The 21,957-nt window shown below is 43.4% G+C and overlaps 1 protein-coding gene across 7 annotated transcripts in view; it reads right to left on the bottom strand.

Moving 5' to 3' along the window:
* LOC140393874 (synaptotagmin-B) overlaps positions 1–21,957 on the bottom strand; it is an 882,906-nt gene that overhangs the window by 168,817 nt on the left and 692,132 nt on the right. For all 7 annotated transcript variants that reach the window (XM_072480435.1, XM_072480439.1, XM_072480434.1 and 4 more), the window contains one exon: positions 4,591–4,776. In XM_072480435.1, coding sequence (XP_072336536.1) covers positions 4,591–4,776 — 186 coding nt within the window. The remainder of the gene's footprint in view (positions 1–4,590; positions 4,777–21,957) is intronic.

Raw genomic sequence — 21,957 nt, 5'->3', positions numbered from 1 at the left:
AGCGAAGGAGCCACTAGCCATTCCGCTGAGGTCGTCTACCGGTTGGAAGGGCACAGAGCGTGGAGGGAGGGAACATAGCATGTCCTTATGTGCGGATGATTTGCTGTTATACATCACGGACCCACTCTCCAATGTGGGGGAGATAATGGGGGTGCTCAGGGAGTTTGGCTCCATTTCAGGATATAAGGTAAACCTGGGCAAAAGTGAATTTTTTCCGGTGAACCCCTTGGGGAGGGGAACGGATCTGGGAAGGCTACCGTTTCATCCAGCCAGAATTAGTATACAACATTTGGGAATTCAGGGTGGCCCATGATTGGACCTCACTCCATGAGCTTAACTTGGCAATCTGACAGATGGGGTGAAGGCTGATTTGAAGAGGTGGGATGCCCTTCCTCTGACCTTGGCAGGAAGAGGACAGACAGTGAAGATGAATATTCTTCCAAGGTTTCTGTTTCTGTTCCAGTGTCTCTCAGTCTTTCTTTCGAAAGGCTTTCTTTGGTAGGGTCAATAAGGTAATATCTTCTTTTGTTTGGGCAGGTAAGACACCTCGGGTTGGTAGGACATTTCTGCAGAGGAATAGACAATCGGGGGTGGGGGGTTGGCACTATCTAATTTGCTGTGTTATTACTGGGCAGCAAACATTGAGAGGGTAGAATGTTGGGGTGGTTTAATGATCCAGACTCTATATGGGGGCTGACAGAGGAGGCTTCATGCATAGATCGAGTCTGAGCGCCCTGACCACTACTCCACTTCCATTCTCTCTGGTAAGATTTTCATCGAGCCCAGTGGTAATATCCTCTTTGAGAATCAATTTAGGCAGCATTTTAAATTAGGCTCCATGTTGCTGTTGGTGCTGATTTGCAGAAACCACAGCTTGCCAGCAGGAAATCACTCTACGCGCAACCTCAGCAGAGCGAAATCGTGGGGTGTTTGTCGGTGCTGCTCTGAGAAACGCGCCCGACACCAGACATAGTTTTACGTCCGCTGAGGCGCGTCCTGATGTCATGCATCTGTTATGGACTGAGCACACACAGACTATTCTGGACCCATCAGCCCCATTTGAATCTGAAAATGGTGGGTGATTTATCATGGTATCTGGATGGAAATTGTCCCATTGGGCAGATGCAGCATGGGTTCATAAAGGGCAGGTCGTGCCTAACTAATTTAGTGGAAATTTTTGAGGACATTACCAGTGCGGTGGATAACAGGGAACCAATGGATGTGGTATATCTGGATCTCCAGAAAGCTTATGACAAGGTGCCACACAAAAGGTTGCTGCACAAGATAGAGATGCATGGCATTAAGGGTAAAGTAGTAGCATGGATAGAGGATTGGTTAATTAATAGAAAGAAAAGAGTGGGGATTAATGGGTGTTTCTCTGGTTGGCAATCAGTAGCTAGTGGTGTCCCTCAGGGATCAGTGTTGGGCCCACAATTGTTCACAATTTACATAGATGATTTGGAGTTGGGGACCAAGGGCACTGTGTCCAAGTTTGCAGACGACACTAAGATGAGTGGTAAAGCAAAAAATGCAGAGGATACCGGAAGTCTGCAGATGGATTTGGATAGGTTAAGTGAATGGGCTAGGATCTGGCAGATGGAATACAACGTTGACAAATGTGAGGTTTTCCATTTTGGTAGGAATAACAGCAAAAGTGATTATTATTTAAATAATAAAATATTAAAACATGCTGCTATGCAGAGACCTGTGTGAGCTAGTGCATGAGTCGCAAAAAGTTGGTGTACAGGTGATTAAGAAGGCAAATAGAGTTTTGTCCTTCATTGCTAGAGGGATGGAGTTTAAGACTAGGGAAGGTTATACTGCAATTGTATAAGGTGTTAGTGATGCCACACCTGGAGAATTGTGTTCAGTTTTGGTCTCCTTACCTGAAAAAGGATGTACTGGCGCTGGAGGGTGTGCAGAGTAGATTCACTAGGTTAATCCCAGAGCTGAAGGGGTTGGATTACGAGGAGAGGTTGAGTAGACTGGGACTGTACTCGTTGGAATTTAGAAGGATGCGGGGGGATCTTATAGAAACATATAAAATTATGAAGGGAATAGATAAGATAGATGCGGGCAGGTTGTTTCCACTGGCGGGCGAAAGCAGAACTAGGGGGCATAGCCTCAAAATAAGGGGAAGTAGATTTAAGACTGAGCTTAGGAGGAACTTCTTCACCCCAAGGGTTGTGAATCTATGGAATTCCTTGCCCAGTGAAGCAATTGAGGCTCCTTCATTAAATGTTTTAAAGATAAAGATAGATAGTTTTTTGAAGAATAAAGGGATTAAGGGTTATGGTGTTCAGGCCGGAAAGTGGAGCTGAGTCCACAAAAGATCAGCCATGATCTCATTGAATGGCGGAGCAGGCTCAAGGGGCCAGATGGCCTACTCCTGCTCCTAGTTCTTATGTTCTTATGATTCTCCGGTGCCCCAGCTGCGTGTTTCCCAGTGGTGCGCCATCTGCTGGTGGCAGGATTCTCTCTTCCCACCACTTGTCAATGGACTCTTTGTCAAAGTCATTCAGACTCGAAATGTTAGCTCCATTCTCTCTCCACAGATGCTGCCAGACCTGCTGAGATCATCCAGTATTTTCTGTTGTTTCAAATTCCAGCATCTGCAGTAATTTGCCTTTATCTTTCTGCATTCTGATACTAATTGAGGTACTGCTAATAATGTGATAATAATATCCTTAACAAATTGATTTTTCGATACGCATTTTCATTTAACTTTTGTTTTGTTCAAATGCCCCTCTTTCTCCCCCTTCGTGAAAGACCTTTGCTTTGGAAAGCCTTTGAATTGACAGCAGATGTGGGGCTCCAGGAAAGATGCGGAAGTCTGGGTTACATATTTGACCAAATGTGGATTTTCGGACATCCTGGCCAGAAAGAGCTTGAAATAAAACACTAATTTTAGCATAGAACATAGAACAATACAGCGCAGTACAGGCCCTTCGGCCCACGATGTTGCACCGAAACAAAAGCCATCTAACCTACACTATACCATTATCATCCATATGTTTATCCAAGAAACTTTTAAATGCCCTTAATCTTGGCGAGTTCACTACTGTAGCAGGTAGGGCATTCCACGGCCTCACTACTCTTTGCGTAAAGAACCTACCCCTGACCTCTGTCCTATATCTATTACCCCTCCGTTTAAGGCTATGTCCCCTCGTGCTAGCCATTTCCATCCGCGGGAGAAGGCTCTCACTGTCCACCCTATCTAACCCTCTGATCATTTTGTATGCCTCTATTAAATCTCCTCTTAACCTTCTTCTCTCTAACGAAAACAACCTCAAGTCCATCAGCCTTTCCTCATAAGATTTTCCCTCCATACCAGGCAACATCCTGGTAAATCTCCTCTGCACCCGTTCCAAAGCCTCCACGTCCTTCCTATAATGCGGTGACCAGAACTGTACGCAATACTCCAAATGCGGCCGTACCAGAGTTCTGTACAGCTGCAACATGACCTCCTGACTCCGGAACTCAATCCCTCTACCAATAAAGGCCAACACTCCATAGGCCTTCTTCACCACCCTATCAACCTGGGTGGCAACTTTCAGGGATCTATGTACATGGACACCTAGATCCCTCTGCTCATCCACACTTTCAAGAACTTTTCCATTAGCCACATATTCCACATTCCTGTTTTTCCTTCCAAAGTGAATCACCTCACACTTCTCTACATTAAACTCCATTTGCCACCTCTCAGCCCAGCACTGCAGCTTATCTATATCCCTCTGTAACCTGCTACTTCCTTCCACACTATCGACAACACCACCGACTTTAGTATCGTCTGCAAATTTACTCACCCACCCTTCTGTGCCTTCCTCTAGGTCATTGATAAAAATGACAAACAGCAACGGCCCCAGAACAGATCCTTGTGGTACTCCACTTGTGACAGAACTCCATTCTGAACATTTCCCATCAACCACCACCCTCTGTCTTCTTTCAGCTAGCCAATTTCTGATCCACATCTCTAAATCACCCTCAATCCCCAGCCTCCGTATTTTCTGCAATAGCCTACCGTGGGGAACCTTATCAAACGCTTTGCTGAAATCCATATACACCACATCAACTGCTCTACCCTCATCTACCTGTTCAGTCACCTTCTCAAAGAACTCGATAAGGTTTGTGAGGCATGACCTACCCTTCACAAAGCCATGCTGACTATCCCTGATCATATTATTCCTATCTAGATGATTATAAATCTTGTCTCTTATAATCCCCTCCAAGACTTTACCCACTACAGACGTGAGGCTCACCGGTCTATAGTTGCCGGGGTTGTCTCTGCTCCCCTTTTTGAACAAAGGGACCACATTTGCTATCCTCCAGTCCTCTGGCACTATTCCTGTATCCAATGATGACATAAAAATCAAAGCCAATGGTCCAGCAATCTCTTCCCTGGCCTCCCAGAGAATCCTAGGATAAATCCCATCAGGTCCCGGGGACTTATCTATTTTCAGCCTGTCCAGAATTGCCAACACCTCTTCCATCTGAGAATAAATGGCGGCAAGTGCAGTTAAATAAAAACAGTAACCATGTGACAGGAAATAACTCCATCTCGCGCTTTGAAATGAAAGAAAACATACTTACATGGAATTTTCTGCAGTTCATTCATAAATTTCTCTTTCAGCTTCTCAAAGACATCATTTTTCCCTTCTCCAGGGCCTCCAGCTTCTGTTGCGTTATCTCCAGTGTCAACAGGCATCATGGTAGTCGTGGCGATGGGTGCCACCAAAGCCTGGGGATAGGTTGCCCTCGGCTTCATCTTTAAAAGAGCTGGCGGGTGAAAAACAAACGCAATTGGTCAGCATTCAGCAGAATTTATTTTTCAGACACAGGGATCTTAAATCTAATATAATTCTTTCCGATGATTTCTTTGTTACAGTTTGTGAATAATGCACTGACACTTTGTTAGACTCATTTATTACTTAAAACAACAAATAAGAATGAATGCTGACTCCAAGTAGTAATTGATGTATTCTACTGGAATGAAGTCATATTAATCAATGAAGCAGAAAAGTTGTATACAGTGGAAAGTGCACTCATTGTTTCACACACCATGAAGCAAATGCATCTATCATAACAAATGGGATTTCAATTGTAAACCTGAAAGCAAATATTGCTTTCAAATTAAGATAATAAACCGAACCAAGGTTCCTTACACTGTGTTATATGTTGGCTATAAGTTATTAAATTGAAGACAGTCAGTATGCAATGTTTTCCCACAATGATTTCTCCTTATATTCTTCTATCCGCTGTCAGCCAGCAGTTCATCCCCTTTCATCCTCTGCCAACAGGAGGGTTGGCTGCACAACCTGTCTTCATTTATCCAGATTCTTGGGCCATCTTGTGCTTCGGTGGAGATAAGGATATCTCCAAGCAAAGTTACGGTGTGGGCTTCTGTTGGATGTCCTACCTCTTGAATCTGCTTTGATGAGTTAGTATGCCAAGCGGCATGGTGCCTTGAACTCACAAGTGTAGAGAACATAGCAAACTATGGAAATGGATTTAACGTTAAGAATTCTTCAGAAGCTCCAATCCAATGAAATTAATGAAAATTTGTGATATTTAAGTGTTATCAGCTGAACAACAAAATAAGGCCGAATTGTTGCTGTAATATTCATCTGGAAGAAAAATAGTGATACTGAGAAATAGAAATTTTGGGAAGGGAATTGGTAAGTACCCAATGGAAGATGAGGAGCCTTCAGAATCAATTTGGAGAATTCATCAACTCTGTTTAGAAAGCAACTGGGATTCTGGGACTCTTCCCAATATAAAAACCTTGTATGTCAACCCAAAGAGGACAGGAGCATTATGAAGCCCTCTTCTGGAGGAAGCTTGACTATAAAATGAGAGAAGTAATGAACATTAATCCTTGGAATCTTGAGCAGCCCATAGGGAGAACAATAGCTTGAGGTTCATATAATGAGAGAGAAAATGAATGTTCGGAGGATCTGTGGAGGGAGAGTGGTTTTGTGGCCTGTCGTAAGCTTAGCTATCTTCACTCGTGACATTTAGATTTATCATAAGATGTTCAATGCGTGTGATGAATTAATTAATAATAATGATGAACATGGAGTAGGAATTTCTTTGTTGTGCTCCAGGTTGAACGAGTCCAGTTCACTCATTCCGAGTGAAGGTTTTTGTGTTTGAAAATTCCTCAAGAGTCACAGAATGTAAAAACCGTGCCTGTTGTAGTAATAGTTATGACCAGAAGAAAGCAAAAGATAGCAGGCCCATTTAACTTTCAAAAGATTTGAAACCACTATCCAGCATTTGAGTATTCGATTGTCTATTCACAACAGATCTGATAAAGCTGAAGTCAAATTCATTCATAGTTTTTCCATCTAATTTATGGATGGACAATGATTTGCAACAAAATTCAATGAAATAAGGCTAAAATGTTTATGTAACAACCCTTATCATAAAAGTATACGGATTTAATGCTGTTTATTTATATTTCAATAGCTTTTGACTGATATATAAATTGAAAATGAATTGAAAATGAAAAAGGTAATACAAATATAATAAGATTATATTTCTCAGGGGAATTTATTCTAATATTCTTTGACATTTCACCCATTGCTTCATTTGTCATTTAGGATTAAAATGAACACTGCTTATTCCTTTTTATGATTTACAGAAGAATATATCTTGCACAATAAATTCTGGAAGGCTGCTCAACACTAGTTCTTTAAAATGTTGAATTCATTACAGATAAAATACAATTCCGCCATCCTTGTGTGCTATTGCATAATATTTTTAATTTTTAAAATTTATTTATAAATTTAGAGTACCCAATTATTTTTTACAATTAAAGGGCAATTTAGCGTGGCCAATCCACCTACCCTGCACATTTTTGGGTTGTGGGGACGAAACCCACGCAAACACGGGGAGAATGTGCAAACTCCACACGGACAGTGACCCAGAGCCGGGATCTCGGCGCCGTGAGGCAGCAAGGCCACTGTGCCACCGTGCTGCCCTGCATAATATTTTTTAACAGGCCTGATAGTAACATTGGCAAAACTAAGTTCTAAACTAATTTCATTCTGCAGATTCTGATTATATCTCCATGGTAACAAGCATTGAGAAATCATTCAGGCCCCACTTTACCACATGTACTCTAACTGTCCTTTTTAAGATCCAACTTTCAACATGCCTGGAATATTGCATAAACAACAATTTTATAGAGAAGAACGCATTAGTGACAGGGTATTATTTCTTTAACTGTTGGTTAAGAGTATCATACTAGAATTTGGATGTATGTGACTGGTCCTTCACTGTTGCTGGGTCAAAATCCTGTAACCTATGTGATAGCAGTGTGGGAGTATCATCAACACATGGACTGCATCAGTTCAAGAAGAAAGCCCACCATCTGTGATTTATTTGCAGGATAGAAAAAAGGCAGTTCTGCATAGAAAGTCAAGTACCCAACTGACCAGTTTAATCACATTTTGACTATATATACATACATACACAAATGGCCAGCAGAGGGTACTATTACACTCTTCCCTCCTGAAAGCAAAAGTGGCACAATGTTCAAATTCCAGACAAATTATATACTTCTTATTTCTTGTTTTCCATTTGTTTACAGGTGCAACTTATACGCTGATTTCCTGTTTCTAAGAGGTTACCTCCTTTCTTGACCCCAACTTTTAGAACTTGGGCAAGGATCTGGAACCATCTGGGCCTGACTCTGAGGCGAATCTATCTCCAACAAAGACTGATTTTGACTTCGACCTTCAGTTGAATTTTCCACATCATCAAACATTTCTGTCTTTCTGACTGACTGATCTGAACTGGTTTCTGGCAGAACTGGTGTTGAGTAACTATCACCAACTATCCGATTTATTAAACACATTTGATTAATCCCAACTCCCTTCTTCTTCATGAACTTCTGAAGGTGGAGTATCATCCACGTGTTAAAAACCTAGGGTGGGATTCTCCGTTGGCTGACGCTGAAATCACAAAACGCAAATGGGCGGAGAATAAGTTCTGACGCTAAAATCGCGGCGGACACCTATTTGACGCCAAATCGGCATTCTCCGTCACCTTGACAACGATGCCAATGTGGTCTGGAACGCACATACAGTAGATACAGTTTGCATATCATTAGCGGGCCTGACCTGTTATTCTCCAGGGCCTTGGCAATGCTCCACCTCCGATGGGCCGAGTTCATGACGGCGGGGTTCACTACTGCTTTTAAAAATCATGAACCCAACATCGTGGCTGCTAAGGGAGAGAGAGAGGATACGGAGTAGGTGGGCTGTGGAGTCGGGGTGGATGGGCATGGAGCACAATTGCCACAGCTGGAAAGGCATCCATGCAGCTGCTGTCAGCCCACTGTGAACTCAGGGCCACGGGTTGTATAGGTGTCCCCCCAGGCCATCCCTCTAGGTGCCGTCTGGCCCCAGCCGAACCGCCAGCTGTATGGGCGTGCTCCAGCACAACCAGTGCCACCTTGTTGGCTGGGATGAGTGTGTGTAGTGATTTTAATGTGTATATGCGGCTGCAGCTTGTCAGCCTCCTGAGTGTCAATCGCGGCACTGGCAAACCCCACACCATTTTTCATTGGAATCGATTGTGGCGCCGGTGCTAGACCCTCCACTTTTGCTGAATTGACCCAGGTTCGCCGCCTGTTTTGCTGCCGTGCAAGTCCATGAATTCTGCGTCGGTGTCAACACATCTTAGAAACGGAGAATACCGCCCCTAACCGTTCCGTTATCAAAGATCTTGAGCAAATATTGTACGAGGCCCACATATTTTCACAGCGGTTTCCAGTAACCGCTTCAACCACTTATGATAATGATATTGCACTCCAACCTCTGGTTCAACTTCATGACTTCTTTCACTCTGCCCCTATCATGGCTCTTTCTGCCTGGATTGTTTTTCTTCTGCTGACTGTTCTAAATGTGGCTTCAGCAATGAACATCTTCTCGGCTCTCTTCTAAGAACCAATTCAGCTGGTGTCTACCAGTAGTAAAGTGAAGTGTGCTGTGATAAATAAACAAAATACTTTACCAGTTTGTGATTCAGTGACAAGTGATAGCTCTTCCAATTCGTAGCAAGCAATATCTTAACAAGAGCATGCTTAACAATTTGTACTGTCCACCTTGCTGCTCTATTTGAAGCAAGATAACACAGTGGAACTCCGGTATACTTCATCCCATTCATTTTCATACGTTTTACAAACCCCTCTGAGAAAAACGGAAATTGTTGCCAGACACAATTTCCGCTTGTGACCCATAGGCAGTAAACAAACTACACAAACATCTAATTTTTCAAAAAGGTTGCAAGGAGAACAAAGCAACAAGATACCATGCAGCCCCCTCCCTCCAATGCATGTTTTTCAGTGACAGAGATGGCTCGCCATTAGCCACTGGTGGGATCTTTCTGTGCTGTCGATGTCCACAGTGTTTTGCCTGGCTTTCCTGCCCCGCCACCGGGTAACCTGGTAACCTGTCGTGGTGGCTCACCTTCAGAGGGATGGGAGATCCAGCCGATGGGAAAGTCAGGAAAAGCTCACCTCACGGGTTTTGACAAACATAAATAACCTTTGTTATACAAGGTCAGAAAGATAAAATTCACAATATGTATATATTATAATTTGGGCTGGATTCTCTGATTTTGAGGCTATGTCCGGCAGAAGTGTCTAATCTAATGATAAAAAAGTTGGCGGCGCCCCCGCACCGATGCTCCGCCCGGTGTAAAACCCCCGGTGCTCCTGACAGAAAGGACCGGAGAATTGCTGGGTCCGTGGCTGCGCATGCGCACGGCGACAACCTGCAGCGGTCATGCCGTACAACACAGCGCCGGCCGCGCGCAGACCTGACCTGTCAGATAGTGCCCCCCCTCCCCGTAACCCCCCCCCCTCCCCGGCCAGTGGAATGGCTCCCCTCCCCCCACCGACTGTGGCGGCGCTGGACACAGTCCGCAGCCACCATGCGAGGTTGACGAAAACTCAGAACACAAGTGATCCACACTGTTGGGAAGATGGCCCGCCAGGGCGGAGCATCGGGGAGGGCCTTTCGGTGACGTCCTGAGGCTGTCCCAACAGCGTGCGCCGTACGCAACGCTGATGCTCATTTGGAGTGGGCGGGGCATTCGAAAACAGCTGCCGCCGCTCATTTCGGCGTCAAAAGCGATTCTCCCCCCCGATCGCTGAATGCGATTTCGGCGTCGGCAAGCGGCACATCCTGCCCTATGTGCGCGATTCTCCGTTGCCCGACGCCGATATCGTAATTGGTGATTGGGTGGCGAATCGACTCTGACACCCCAACTGGGGCCGGCAGCAGTTTGACGCCAGTCAGCCATGCTCCATTCCTCGGAAATGGCATTACCGCGTCACGCGCCATTGTAACGGCATGGCGTGTCACCGGCCGGCCCTCCTGCGATGCTCCGCCTCCGATGGGCCAAGGTGGGACCAGAAGATCTTGCCGCTAGCCAACAGCGGGCTGCCAAGAAACACACCACAGGTGGGAAATGCCGAAAGCCTCCACCATTGTCAAACAAGCCTTAAGTGTTGATCATGAAGATCACATAGCTATTGTGACCTGTACCTTTAAGGAATCATTACTCTGGCTCCCTGCATAATGCAACATTTATCAACCGACAACACATTCAAACACATAAAAAAAGGCTGATTTCTAAATCCAGTGTCTATGCTGGCCTCCATAGTCATAGACACTTGTCAATGCTCATTCCTTACATGTTGTTCTACTGATGTCATCAACTGTGATTGGCATCTCATTTGTGTGAAAAGAAGAATGCATCTTCCCCGTTGGGATGGTAATCTAGACATCGCACTAGCATTACAATAATCTTCCGATCATCTGTACTTAATGTCATGTTGATGAGCAGACAAAATCAAGGCCCATTTCTGCATTCAAGCTGCAGCTACAGTGGATGCTGAAGACTTTGGATTCAAAATAAGCAATAGTGGCTGATGATCAGTATTGATTCTGAAATTACAACCATACACGCATTTATGAAATCTTCTTACTCCAAAAATCAAGGACAATGCTTCACTTTCTGAGAGTAATTTTTCTTACTGGCACTGTGGATGCATGAGGCAAATGCAGTCAGTCTCTCCTCACCATTATCAATCACAGCATCGTATGGAGAGGAACCATATGCTAGTTAATGTACTTTTACGCAACTGGAATCCTTTGTCACACTCTCTTATCCAATTCCATGGAACATCCTTCCTCAACAGTTCATTCAACGGTTGCAGTAAGATTGCCAAATGTGAATTTACCATAGTAATTCACTGAGCTCCAAAGAATCTTACTCAGAGCTATTCTGAGGGATGACACATTTCCTATTGCTTGAAAATTACTCTTGGTAGGATGTAACCCATCTTTGTCTATGTTGTGACCCAACTACGCTAGAGTTTTGAAATATTTTGTATTGATGTGCCTCCGCCTGAACTGCATACTTTTCCAAACGTGGAAAAAGGAGAAGATCAAAAGGCAATAGCCACTATCCACTTCCCGTTATATCGCAATGGCCTCCGCCATCCAAACTAGACTGGGTAAGCCTCAGAAGTGTTGACCAAGTGGTCACGCGATTGAAACTGGTTTTGTAGACCTCATTGCCCCAGGACCCAGCAGATCTATCAGAACCATCAGTCATCAACCGGTCTGAGAACCAGACACTGGAACTAGCTGTAGATCATCAAACAGCCAAAGTACTTAACCTATTCCAAGTTCAAAGTTCGCCTGGGAAGAAACCCCCAACTACAAGAAACCTCGCGACCCACTGTAAACCTTTCAATTAAATTAAACTATACACAAATATGACCTGCAATGCTCTCTCTTGAAATTCTCCAAAGTTACAATGAATAGATTGTTTTGTCAAAACCACAATAAAGTTTCCAATGTCCCTACCGGGAAACTGATTCCTGGTTCTGAACCTATAGTTTTCTGCAATCTCCAATGGTTTGGGATTTTATTGCCCGTCAAGCTTACACAAAGTGCCTGACTGCGACATTTCTTTTGGTTTCACGGGGGTGAGCAAATTATTGAGCATTTCATATGCCTCTGGGCCTACTTCAGTCAAAAATGTTGCCCTTATTTTTTCCCCATTGCCTAATTAATAGTCAGATTACTATGAACATTAAGGATATTATTAGCAAAGTTATACATCTCAAGCTGCTCCACATGCGCACCGAAAGACTTTTGGCCATGACTGTATTCTCTGTCACCGAGTAATACCTGTTGATGCAGATAGTTCAAAGATCAGCCCATCCATGTTTGAAAACAGTATTGGATTTTAATAATTATTTCTCCACAAAATAGATCTCACTGTTCCTCCATTGGTTTTGTAGAGTCTTCTGCAACCCAAATTTATTCAGCTAAGGACAGCCACAACTCCACCTCGTTGGCAGACTGTGAGAGCTTTGCAGGCAGAAAAGAGACATTGTGCCACATGGAATGTCAAATACTCAACTGACTAGTTTAATCTGATTTTGGCTGTACATACATACATTCAATGGCCACAAAAGGGTGCTATTACAACATTATACCGCCTTTTTAAGGGAAATGAGGAAATGACAATAAATTCTGACCTTGCATTGATGTCCCTATCCAAAGAATCATTTGTTAAAAGATTGTGAGGGATGGAATTCCAAAATAAGTTTTCTACATGAGTTGGCAAAAAACGTTATTCCGGTCACACATTGCGGATGCAATTTATAATGAAGACTAACAAAATGAAATTAAATCAAATTAATTACATTTTATCGAAACGTGGCCATTTTCAGCCCTAAAATTCTCATTAAAGTTATGTGTGCCAACTTTTTAAAAATAAATTTAGAGTACTCAATTAATCTTTTCCAATTAAGGGGCAATTTAGCATGGCCAATCCACCTACACGGCATATCTTTGGGTTGTGGGGGCGAAACCCACGCAAACATGGGGAGAATGTGCAAACTCCACACGGACAGTGACCCAGAGCCGGGATTGAACCTGGGACCTCGACGCCATGAGGCAGCAGTTCTAACCACTGCGCCACCATGCTGCCCTATGTGTGGCAACTTTTAATATCTCTTCAATAATGTCTGGATTTATCTTCATTGGAGATTCAGGTTGGGGTTGATGAGATAGTTTTATTGTTGCCCAGAAAGTTAGCAAACATTCTCATGACTGAATAATAGTTCATTGAAGTAGAAATAAATGCTAATCTAATACAACATCTACATTTTGTTCTGGAATATGGAGTATATATGCTGGAATATGGAAGTTGCTATTTGCATCAATAGTTGGGGAATGCCAAACTCTTCAAGATTGTCCTGGGGTCACCATGTGTTAAAGCTTAATCCCCTGATCATGCTCCAAACTCACCTGGTGTAAAATCGAAGGGACTTAAACAAAATATCGGAGATGGGAATTAGATGGGGTCAGGTGGTTGGAAGTAGGAGGTCATATGGTGACACATCCAAGAATATGTCCACCCTATTTGACAATCCTATAAATGGTGCTCAGCATAATCATGACTTTACAAAATTAGTAGCTTCTGAAGATTTTACATACTTGTTTTTTCTAAATTCCGGAACTAATGATTAAAGATGTCCAGCAGTAGCTACAGTATTTTTGCTTACCCACTGAAGAAATTGATTTTTTTTTGTCTAATAAACTGACTTGCCCCAAACTTGTAGTCCATAGCCACTCACTGAGACTTCAGGGGTGACATTCTCCGACCCCCCGCCGGGTCGGAGAATCGCCGGGGGCTGGCGTGAATCCCGCCCCCGCCGGTTGCCGAAGTCTCAGGCACCGGATATTCGGTGGGGGTGGGAATCAAGCCGCGCCGGTTGGCGGGCCCCCCCGCTCGATTCTCCGGCCAGGATGGGCCGAAGTCCCGCCGATAAATTGCCTGTCCTGCCGGCGTAAATTAAATCACCTACCTTACCGGCGGGACAAGGCGGCGTGGGCGGGCTCCGGGGTCCTGGGGGGCCGCGGGGCGATCTGACCCCGGGGGGTGCCCCCATGGTGGCCTGGCCCGCGATCGGGGCCCACCGATCCGCGGGCGGGCCTGTGCCATGGGGGCACTCTTTCCTTTCTGCCTCCACCACGGTCTCCACCATGGCGGAGGTGGAAGAGACTCCCTCCACTGCGCATGCGTGGGAAACTGTCAGCGGCCGCTGACGCTCCCGCGCATGCGCTGCCCGGAGATGTCATTTCTGCGCCAGCTGGTGGGGCAACAAAGGCCGTTTCCGCCAGCTGGCGGGGCGGAAATTCCTCCGGCGTCGGCCTCGTCCCTCAATGTTGGGGCTCGGCCCCCAAAGATGCGGAGCATTCCGCACCTTTGGGGCGGCGTGATGCCCGTCTGATTGGCGCCGTTTTGGGCGCCAGTCGGCGGAAATCGCGCCGTTTCCGGAGAATTTCGCCCCAGACTCTTAGATAAACCTGATTGACATAAAATGAATCAAAGCTCCCAAATCAGTGATTGAAACATATAATCATATCGACAGAAAGCCTGACATTTTTCTGAAAAGGATTTGTTTCCTTCCAGTAAAACGTTAGAAGAATATTCCCCTTTTGTTGGCTGAATGAGTAGAGATAGTGGTTGGTATAAGTTTCTCGAAACTATGGATTCAAATAAAGAGAGAGTAGAACAACGCTATGTGAAGAAGCCATGGATTTATCGCTATCTGCAATGTATTAATTTGAAGTATTCAAAGTATTTAAATTCCTGAGAGAATCTGCCAATGCAAATACTTTGAGAGTAATTAATTGTTTTCTTTCCCAGAATGTAAAACTTTTACATTTATATGTTTTATTCCCAATATTTTACTTCTGGCTTATTTTTATTTTGTGGCGATTCTGGAGGAATGAGGTTACTTCAGATAAAAAGCTGACAATGAAGAGATTTACAACCCAAAAGGTGAAATTAAATCAAACATTTCATAATGAATGGTCAGTATTGTTAAACACTCAATTGTGAGATTCACTCTCATGCAATAGCATAGGAGAACTTTGAATATTGCAATAGTGTTAGAAAGTTTGAATGGAATGAAAAGTAACAAACTGGAAAGATAGGCATGTAACCGCACTGAGGACTTGTGAGATGCAGATTAGACTAGTAGCAAGGTGAAATCTATACGCTCCGAAAAAAAATGGAGTCTCGGAGTCTCGTGGCCCAAATCGTAGCCACGCCCAGTTTGCAAACAGATCCTTACCCTTTCATAGAGTCAAGCTGTTGTGCTGAAGGCTGACGAAGCTGTCTATGTTAGACCCCAGAACTTCTGCTCTGAACTAGAAGAAGGATTCCCCCCAAAAAACTATAGGACCTGTGTTGTAATTATTTGCTGGATTTAAAACCTATGGGATGTTGTTTTTGTATTCAGTGTATTCTCAACGTTCAGGAAAATACTTGATTTAGATTTGTGGGGTAATTTAAGCACACTGTCTGGATAACCATTATTATAGTTAATTGTAAATGTTCTGTACAGTTATCTTTCTTGTCGTGCATTTTAAAGTTTAATAAATATTTTGTTTTTTGAATAATTTACAGCAAGGCTGACCGATTTCCTCATCAGGTTTCATCTCTTTACATTATTCCAAATTGCAAAAATAAACAATTAAGAACTAGTGTTCCAAGTTTCCCTTCTGGGGTTTGGGATGTCCTCGTATTGAACTTCAGCAGGCTCATACCAATAGCTGACGAGGCTTAACACTCCTGCGAACAAAAGCCAATAGATAAATCTACTGTTTGGTGTTACACTGCCAAACAAATATCAGACATGACCTCTGGTCTAACCTCTGATCTTTCCCAGCCAGTGCAACGATTGGCCTTAGCATTCCTGGCCAATGAAAAAGAAAATGTCAGCTATGCTTCATGCTCCATATCATTGTCCATTGAAACCTTTTGGAAAGTTTAGACATTAAAAGAGGACTTGATGTCAATGCAGCTGTGTTAAGTCTCATGTAACTGAATTGTCTGAAAATATATCCCTTGGTGAAGGTTCTTAGGAGAAGTATAGGAAGGCTGTAGACAGCATGGAACTCTACCCCACTGCTAATGGCTTGAAGACAAAGAAGGAAGAAGACCAAATTAACATTGACATTACATTTGTGCATTTTGTTTTTAAGAGAGGAGCTCTTCTTTACCTGCCCGTCCATCTTTTGGGGCAACCACACAATCTCTGTCACTGGACCAGATGTGGGTGGATTGTTCATGTGTTCCAGGCCTTTGGGAATATCTTTCTGAAACTAAGCCTTGGTGATTCCCCTAATTTTCTTTTGCCTTCATGTAGTGCCATCCACACCAGCACAATTGAAATAAATGAATCATCAATAGGGGGAATAGGGGAGCCAAACCAGTGCCACACCATTCTGAGGTGCAGTGTAGCGAACACCATTCACTGCAGATATATTTATGCAGAGACACTGATGCTGCGATCTAGCAGCCCTGTTAGCCGTGGGCACAAATCCTGTATTGGCTGCTAAATCTTATGTCTGACCAATAATGTGATTTCCACCGGCGAGATCTCAGTTTGAGATCTTACCCGGCGGTGACATAATCAGGTTCATGATCATAAAGGACATGAACCTGATTCCATCATTTTAAATTCATTGACATATACTTACTGTCCTTGACCTCGTAACGTCGGCCCAGGTCTTATCCTCCCAACCACCTGGCGTGACATCACACCGGTGTGCATCACTATTGGTTTTCAAAAATGAAAACAAGTCATGATGACCACATCAATGGTGCACAATGAGGTTTCCCCTGGGTGGTGCAGGGCATGAGGCCCTGATTCTGGGACAGAGGTGGTGGGTAGAGGTTGCCCTGAAAATTGGGGGTGGCTGATTGGGCTGAAGCCTGTGAAGGGGTAGGGGCAGTGCCACTGAGACTGAGGCCGCACCGATAGACTTTGGCGGGGGGGGGGGGGGGGGGGGGGAGGGCTTTAATTGAACTTTGAGATCAAAGGGCAAAAAAAGGACACCCGATTTCAGAATCCAGGCTTTGCCGCTGTGTTTAGGCTCTGAGGGGGTGTTCCTGGAGGCCTCTCTGATGTTGGGGGATGGGGGGGGGGATGAGGGGCGGTCGAAAATGGGGGGCTGAAAGGTTGGAGGGGGAGGGAGGGAAATCGGGGCAGCCACACCAAGGGGTGCCCCGATCTATAAGGAGCCTTTCTGCTGGGCTCGCCAGTGCGGCCTCGACGGAGAGAAACTCCCTGAGGCCAAAGAAAACGGCAAAGTGCCGTTGACTAGCGGGATGTTTCTTGGTGCTGAAGCCAACGAGAATTGCCCCGAGAAACGCACCCAAAACCAGACATAGAATTTGTTCTGGTTAAATCTCCTATTGGGATTCCTCTTCATCCCTTTGCACACAGCTTTCCTTCTTTGCTGCCTCTACTACATGTAGCGCAACAATTACTCACTCAAGTCAAGAAGTGATGAAGTCAATCGAGGCTTTATTAAGTAAGACTTGTTCCCCAGCAGCTCAGTTACAGAATGCGGCTGCTGGGAGAACTCGAGCTCTTATACTCCGCCTTCCGGGCGGAGCCAGCAGGTGGCAGATCCAACCAGGACCCGGGACCTGTCAGCCAATAGCCTCTCGGCTTCACAGGTACGGTACTACCCCTAATACATACCACCACACTACATATCCTTGTTGTACGGCAGTCCCAGAGGTTCCGCAGATATCGCCCACAGTAGTGCTAAAAGGCTTTCTACTGACAAGACCTCCCAGTGAAGTTCAACGCCACTCCCTTTTCAGAACTCCACCAACAACAGTGAACACTATGCTTTCACTGACCCTGCAACTGGAAAATAAAGTCAAAAGCACCGCACCTGAGGGTCCCATACTGATCCCTTTAAATATCAGTAGTGGGATGTTCATCCTGAAGCTGAACTCACATTGATGACCTGCCCACCCTCTGATGTATGCACGCACGCACAGGACTCGCATGTTATCGCCCTTACTTAAACTGCTTGGTCCATGCTGGAAGTGGCTGGCTGTAGTACAGCTGGCATTTTCACCTCCCCTGTCTACAGGCACCAACAAAGCGATGGATACAAATTTTGTAGTTTTTTTTGTTTCAAGTTGTCTCTCGATCATGGGATGAAGTTTATCGTGCTTTAGTGTTTAGGTTATACCTCTGTGCTATATCAACACATCTGAATGTAGCAAATTTATGGAAGTAATGTTGAGGAGTAGTTTGAATACTGTTCATAATTATTTTGGAGGCTTATAGTTTTGGGGAATCAAAACAGTAAATTAAAAAGCAAGTTATCTCAGAGAGATAATTAAAATAATGAGTTCTGATTGAATAGCTGATGTAATCCAGTGAGGAAAAAAACATTTTTAAAAAATTGCTGTAAGCTTTACTTGATAGAATATGGATATTTAATAATCTTAGACACAGTAACAATAATGCGGACTGGGCATTGTTGTTCAATGATCCTAAACTAATTAATCACAACGTCATTAAAGGCTTTCAATCCAATCATTTCCCTCTTTGCCAGCAGCTGCATCTCGGCTCTCAACTTTTCCACAATATTTTTTACAAAAATTCAGTAAAGCAGAGGCACAAATGTTTGAATTGTTAAAAAAAATGCAGTGCTTGAGTTAAATAGCAAATGCGCTTCAAAGTGTTTTTCCATTTATGAATATTCAAAACAATAAACATCAAGTCACATTACAGGATATCATTCTTTTAGATTTTTGAATAAGTAAATCATTTTTACTTCCTATCTAATAGTGTCATTCATTCTAATAAGTGAGAGCAAATTAGCATTTTTTGCACTTTCATTACCACAGGATATCCCGAAATGCTTGTAAACCAAAATGTTTTGCTGGCAGCATACCCGGTCAGGGACAGTTGTCATTAGGCAGCGCATTTGCTGTGGGTGTTGTTATGAGAATGTCGCTTTAAGAAATGGTTAGCTTCTCATGTTACTGCAGTGATGTCAGAGTGTGGGTGGAGCTGAGATCTGGTTCTGCTTTTTAGTTTCACTTTGAAAAAAGCTCGGGTGTGTGTGTCTCTGCCTTTTTGGTTTTGTTTTTCAGTGTGTTGCAGCTGAAGTCATCCAAAGCAGCTGTATTGTTGAGCTCTCTGCCATGAAGGACTATCTTTTGATCATTTGGTGAATTCAGATATTCAAATGTTTTCAGTATTGAATGTAAACCCTGATATGCTTCTGTTTAAAGGTTGTTAAGTCTTTTGGATGTTAAAAGGACAGCTTAAAGGATTACTTAGTGTTGTATTCTTTGGGGGTTATCTTTGAATTAATGGTTGCTAAGATATTCACTGTTTGTTTTAAAAAGGTTAACTTAAGTTCATAGAATAAACATTGTTTTGTTTAAAAAAAATACTTTTTCATTTCTGCTGTACCACACCTGTAGAGTGAGCCGTGTGCTCCGCATACCACAATCTATTAAAAGTTGTGGTCAGAGGGCAGCACGGTGGCACAGTGGGTTAGCCCTGCTGCCTCACAGCCCCGAGGTCCCAGGTCCGATCCCAGCTCTGGGTCACAGTATGTGTGGAGTTTGCACATTCTCCCCGTGTTTGCGTGGGTTTTGGCCCCACAACCCAAAAGATGTGCAGGCTAGGTGGATTGGCCATGCTAAATTGCCCCTTAATTGGAAAAAATGAATTGGGTACTCTAAATTTTTTTTTTTTAAATGTTGTGCATCAGGTGAACTCCATGATATATTTTGGGGTTCTCTAAACCCTGACCCATAACAATTGGGGGCTCGTCCAGGATAAAAGTCTATCTATTGGATTGGCTTTGTGAACTTAAAGATAGTGAGGGGTGAGCATATTGTGGTTGCTTTTCAGGTGTGGTATTTTAGTTTAAGTAGGGTGTGTGTTGTGGACAATGGCTCTTTCAGAGGCTCAGAAGACTTTGGGGGTGGAGACGGTCACATGCAGTACCTTACGGACAGAGACTAAAAACAGACTGTTACATTTGGCAAAAACATTGCAGTTAACATTACCTGACAAAATGCGAAAAGATGAGGTAATTATGGCGGTGGCTAAGCATTTAAAGTTGCCTGAGATACAGTCTGACTCATTAGAAATGGCAAAGATCCAGTTGAAGATTAAGCAATTTGAACATGAAAAAGAATTAAAGCAGCTTGAATTTGCAATGAGAGAAAAAGAAAAGGAGAGAGAAGAAAGAAACAAAGAAAGAATAGCACTAGCAGAACAAAAAGAAAAGGAGATACAGATCAGGGAACTTCAGAAAATGGCCATGAAACATGACAGTCAGTTAAAATTGGCAGGCATAAAAGGAAACGTACAGGTAGATGATAGTGATGAGGATAGTGAGAAAGAGCGTCTAAGTCAAAGGCGTGGTGGGGATCTATTTAAATATGTCCAAGCATTGCCAAGGTTTGACGAGAAGGAGGTAGAAGCCTTTTTCATTTCATTTGAAAACATGGGTAAACAAATGAAATGACCACAGGACAGGTGGGTATTATTGATTCAAACAAAGCTGATAGGTAGGGCTAGTGAAGTGTTTGCATCACTACCAGTGGAGGTATCGGGGACGTATGAGGAGGTGAAAAAATACATCTTGGGTGCATATGAATTAGTGCCTAAAGCTTACAAAGGTTTAGAAATTTAAGGAAAGAATTTGGTCAAACATACATGGAGTTTGAAAGGCTCAGAGTAATTTTGATAGGTGGATAAGGGCTTTGAAAATAGACCAAATGTATGAAGCTTTCAGAGAAATTATATTTTTGGAGGAGTTTAAAAATTCAATCCCTAATGTAGTGAGAACTCATGTGGAAGAGCAGAGGGTTAAAACTGTGAGATTAGCAGCAGAAATGGCAGATGAATATGAATTAGTTCATAAATCAAAGCTTGGTTTCCGACATCAATTTCAGCCTGTGTGGGCTAGAAACTGGGGACATGAGAAATACTCAAGTGGTAAAGGTAAAGGTGATCTGATGGGAAATAATAAGGAGAGTGAACCTCATATTAAAAAAGAAATCCAGGAGGGTGGAAACGAAATGAAAAGTTTCAAATGTTTTCACTGTAATATACTAAGCCATGTAAAGTCACAGTGTTGGCGGTTGAAGAAAAGCACTTGGAAGGCTGATGTGGCAAAACAAGATAAGACAGTGGGGTTTGTTAAAGTGGCAAAGGAAAGCCCAAGTGAAGCGAAGGAGGTGCAAAAGATTGTACAGACTGATCGAGAGGTGATTGATAAGAAGGTGCCAGATCTCTTAAAAAATTTTACTTGTGCGGTGTATCAGGAGGAGCAGGTAAAGAAGTCACAATTTTAAGAGATACGGGAGCTAGTCAATCTTTAATGGTAAGAGATGAGGAGTTATGTAGTTTGGGAAGAATGTTGCCAGAAAAGGTGGTAAGATGTGGAATTCAGGGTGAGAGGAGTAGTGTTCAATTATATAAGGTAAGGTTGGAAAGTCCAGTGAAGAGTGGTGAAGCGGTAGGACTAATAGAGAAACTATCTTGTCCAGGAATACAGTTTATCTTGGGTAATGATACAGCTGGATCGCAGGTGGGAGTGATGCCTACTGTGGTTGATAAGCCAGTGGAAAATCAGACAACTGAAGTGTTGAAGGACGAATATCCTGGGATTTTTCCAGATTGTGTAGTAACAAGGTCGCAAAGTCACAGGTTAAGACAGGTTAAGAGGAGAAATCAAAGCGTGAAGATAAAGTTGAAGTGCAATTATCAGAAACGATTTTTGATCAGATGGTTGGAAAAGAACAAGAACAGGTGGAGGATGAGGCGGATATTTTTAGTTCCGGAAAATTGGCAGAGTTACAACAGAAAGATGTAGAAATAAAACGGATGTATCAGAAAGCATATATGGAAGAGGAATCTGAGAGTATACCAGAGTGTTATTCCCATAAAAGTAATGTCTTGATGAGAAAATGGAGACCTTTACATATGTAGGCGGATGAAAAGTGGGCAAAAGTTCATCAAACAGTATTGCCAGTAGGGTATAGAATAGAGGTGTTGCGAGTTGCACA

This window comes from Scyliorhinus torazame, chromosome 17 (assembly GCF_047496885.1).
Source record: "Scyliorhinus torazame isolate Kashiwa2021f chromosome 17, sScyTor2.1, whole genome shotgun sequence".
NCBI classification, from domain to species: domain Eukaryota; kingdom Metazoa; phylum Chordata; class Chondrichthyes; order Carcharhiniformes; family Scyliorhinidae; genus Scyliorhinus; species Scyliorhinus torazame.
Note: the sequence above shows the minus strand (reverse complement) of the source record. Positions and strands in the feature narration are given on the sequence as shown.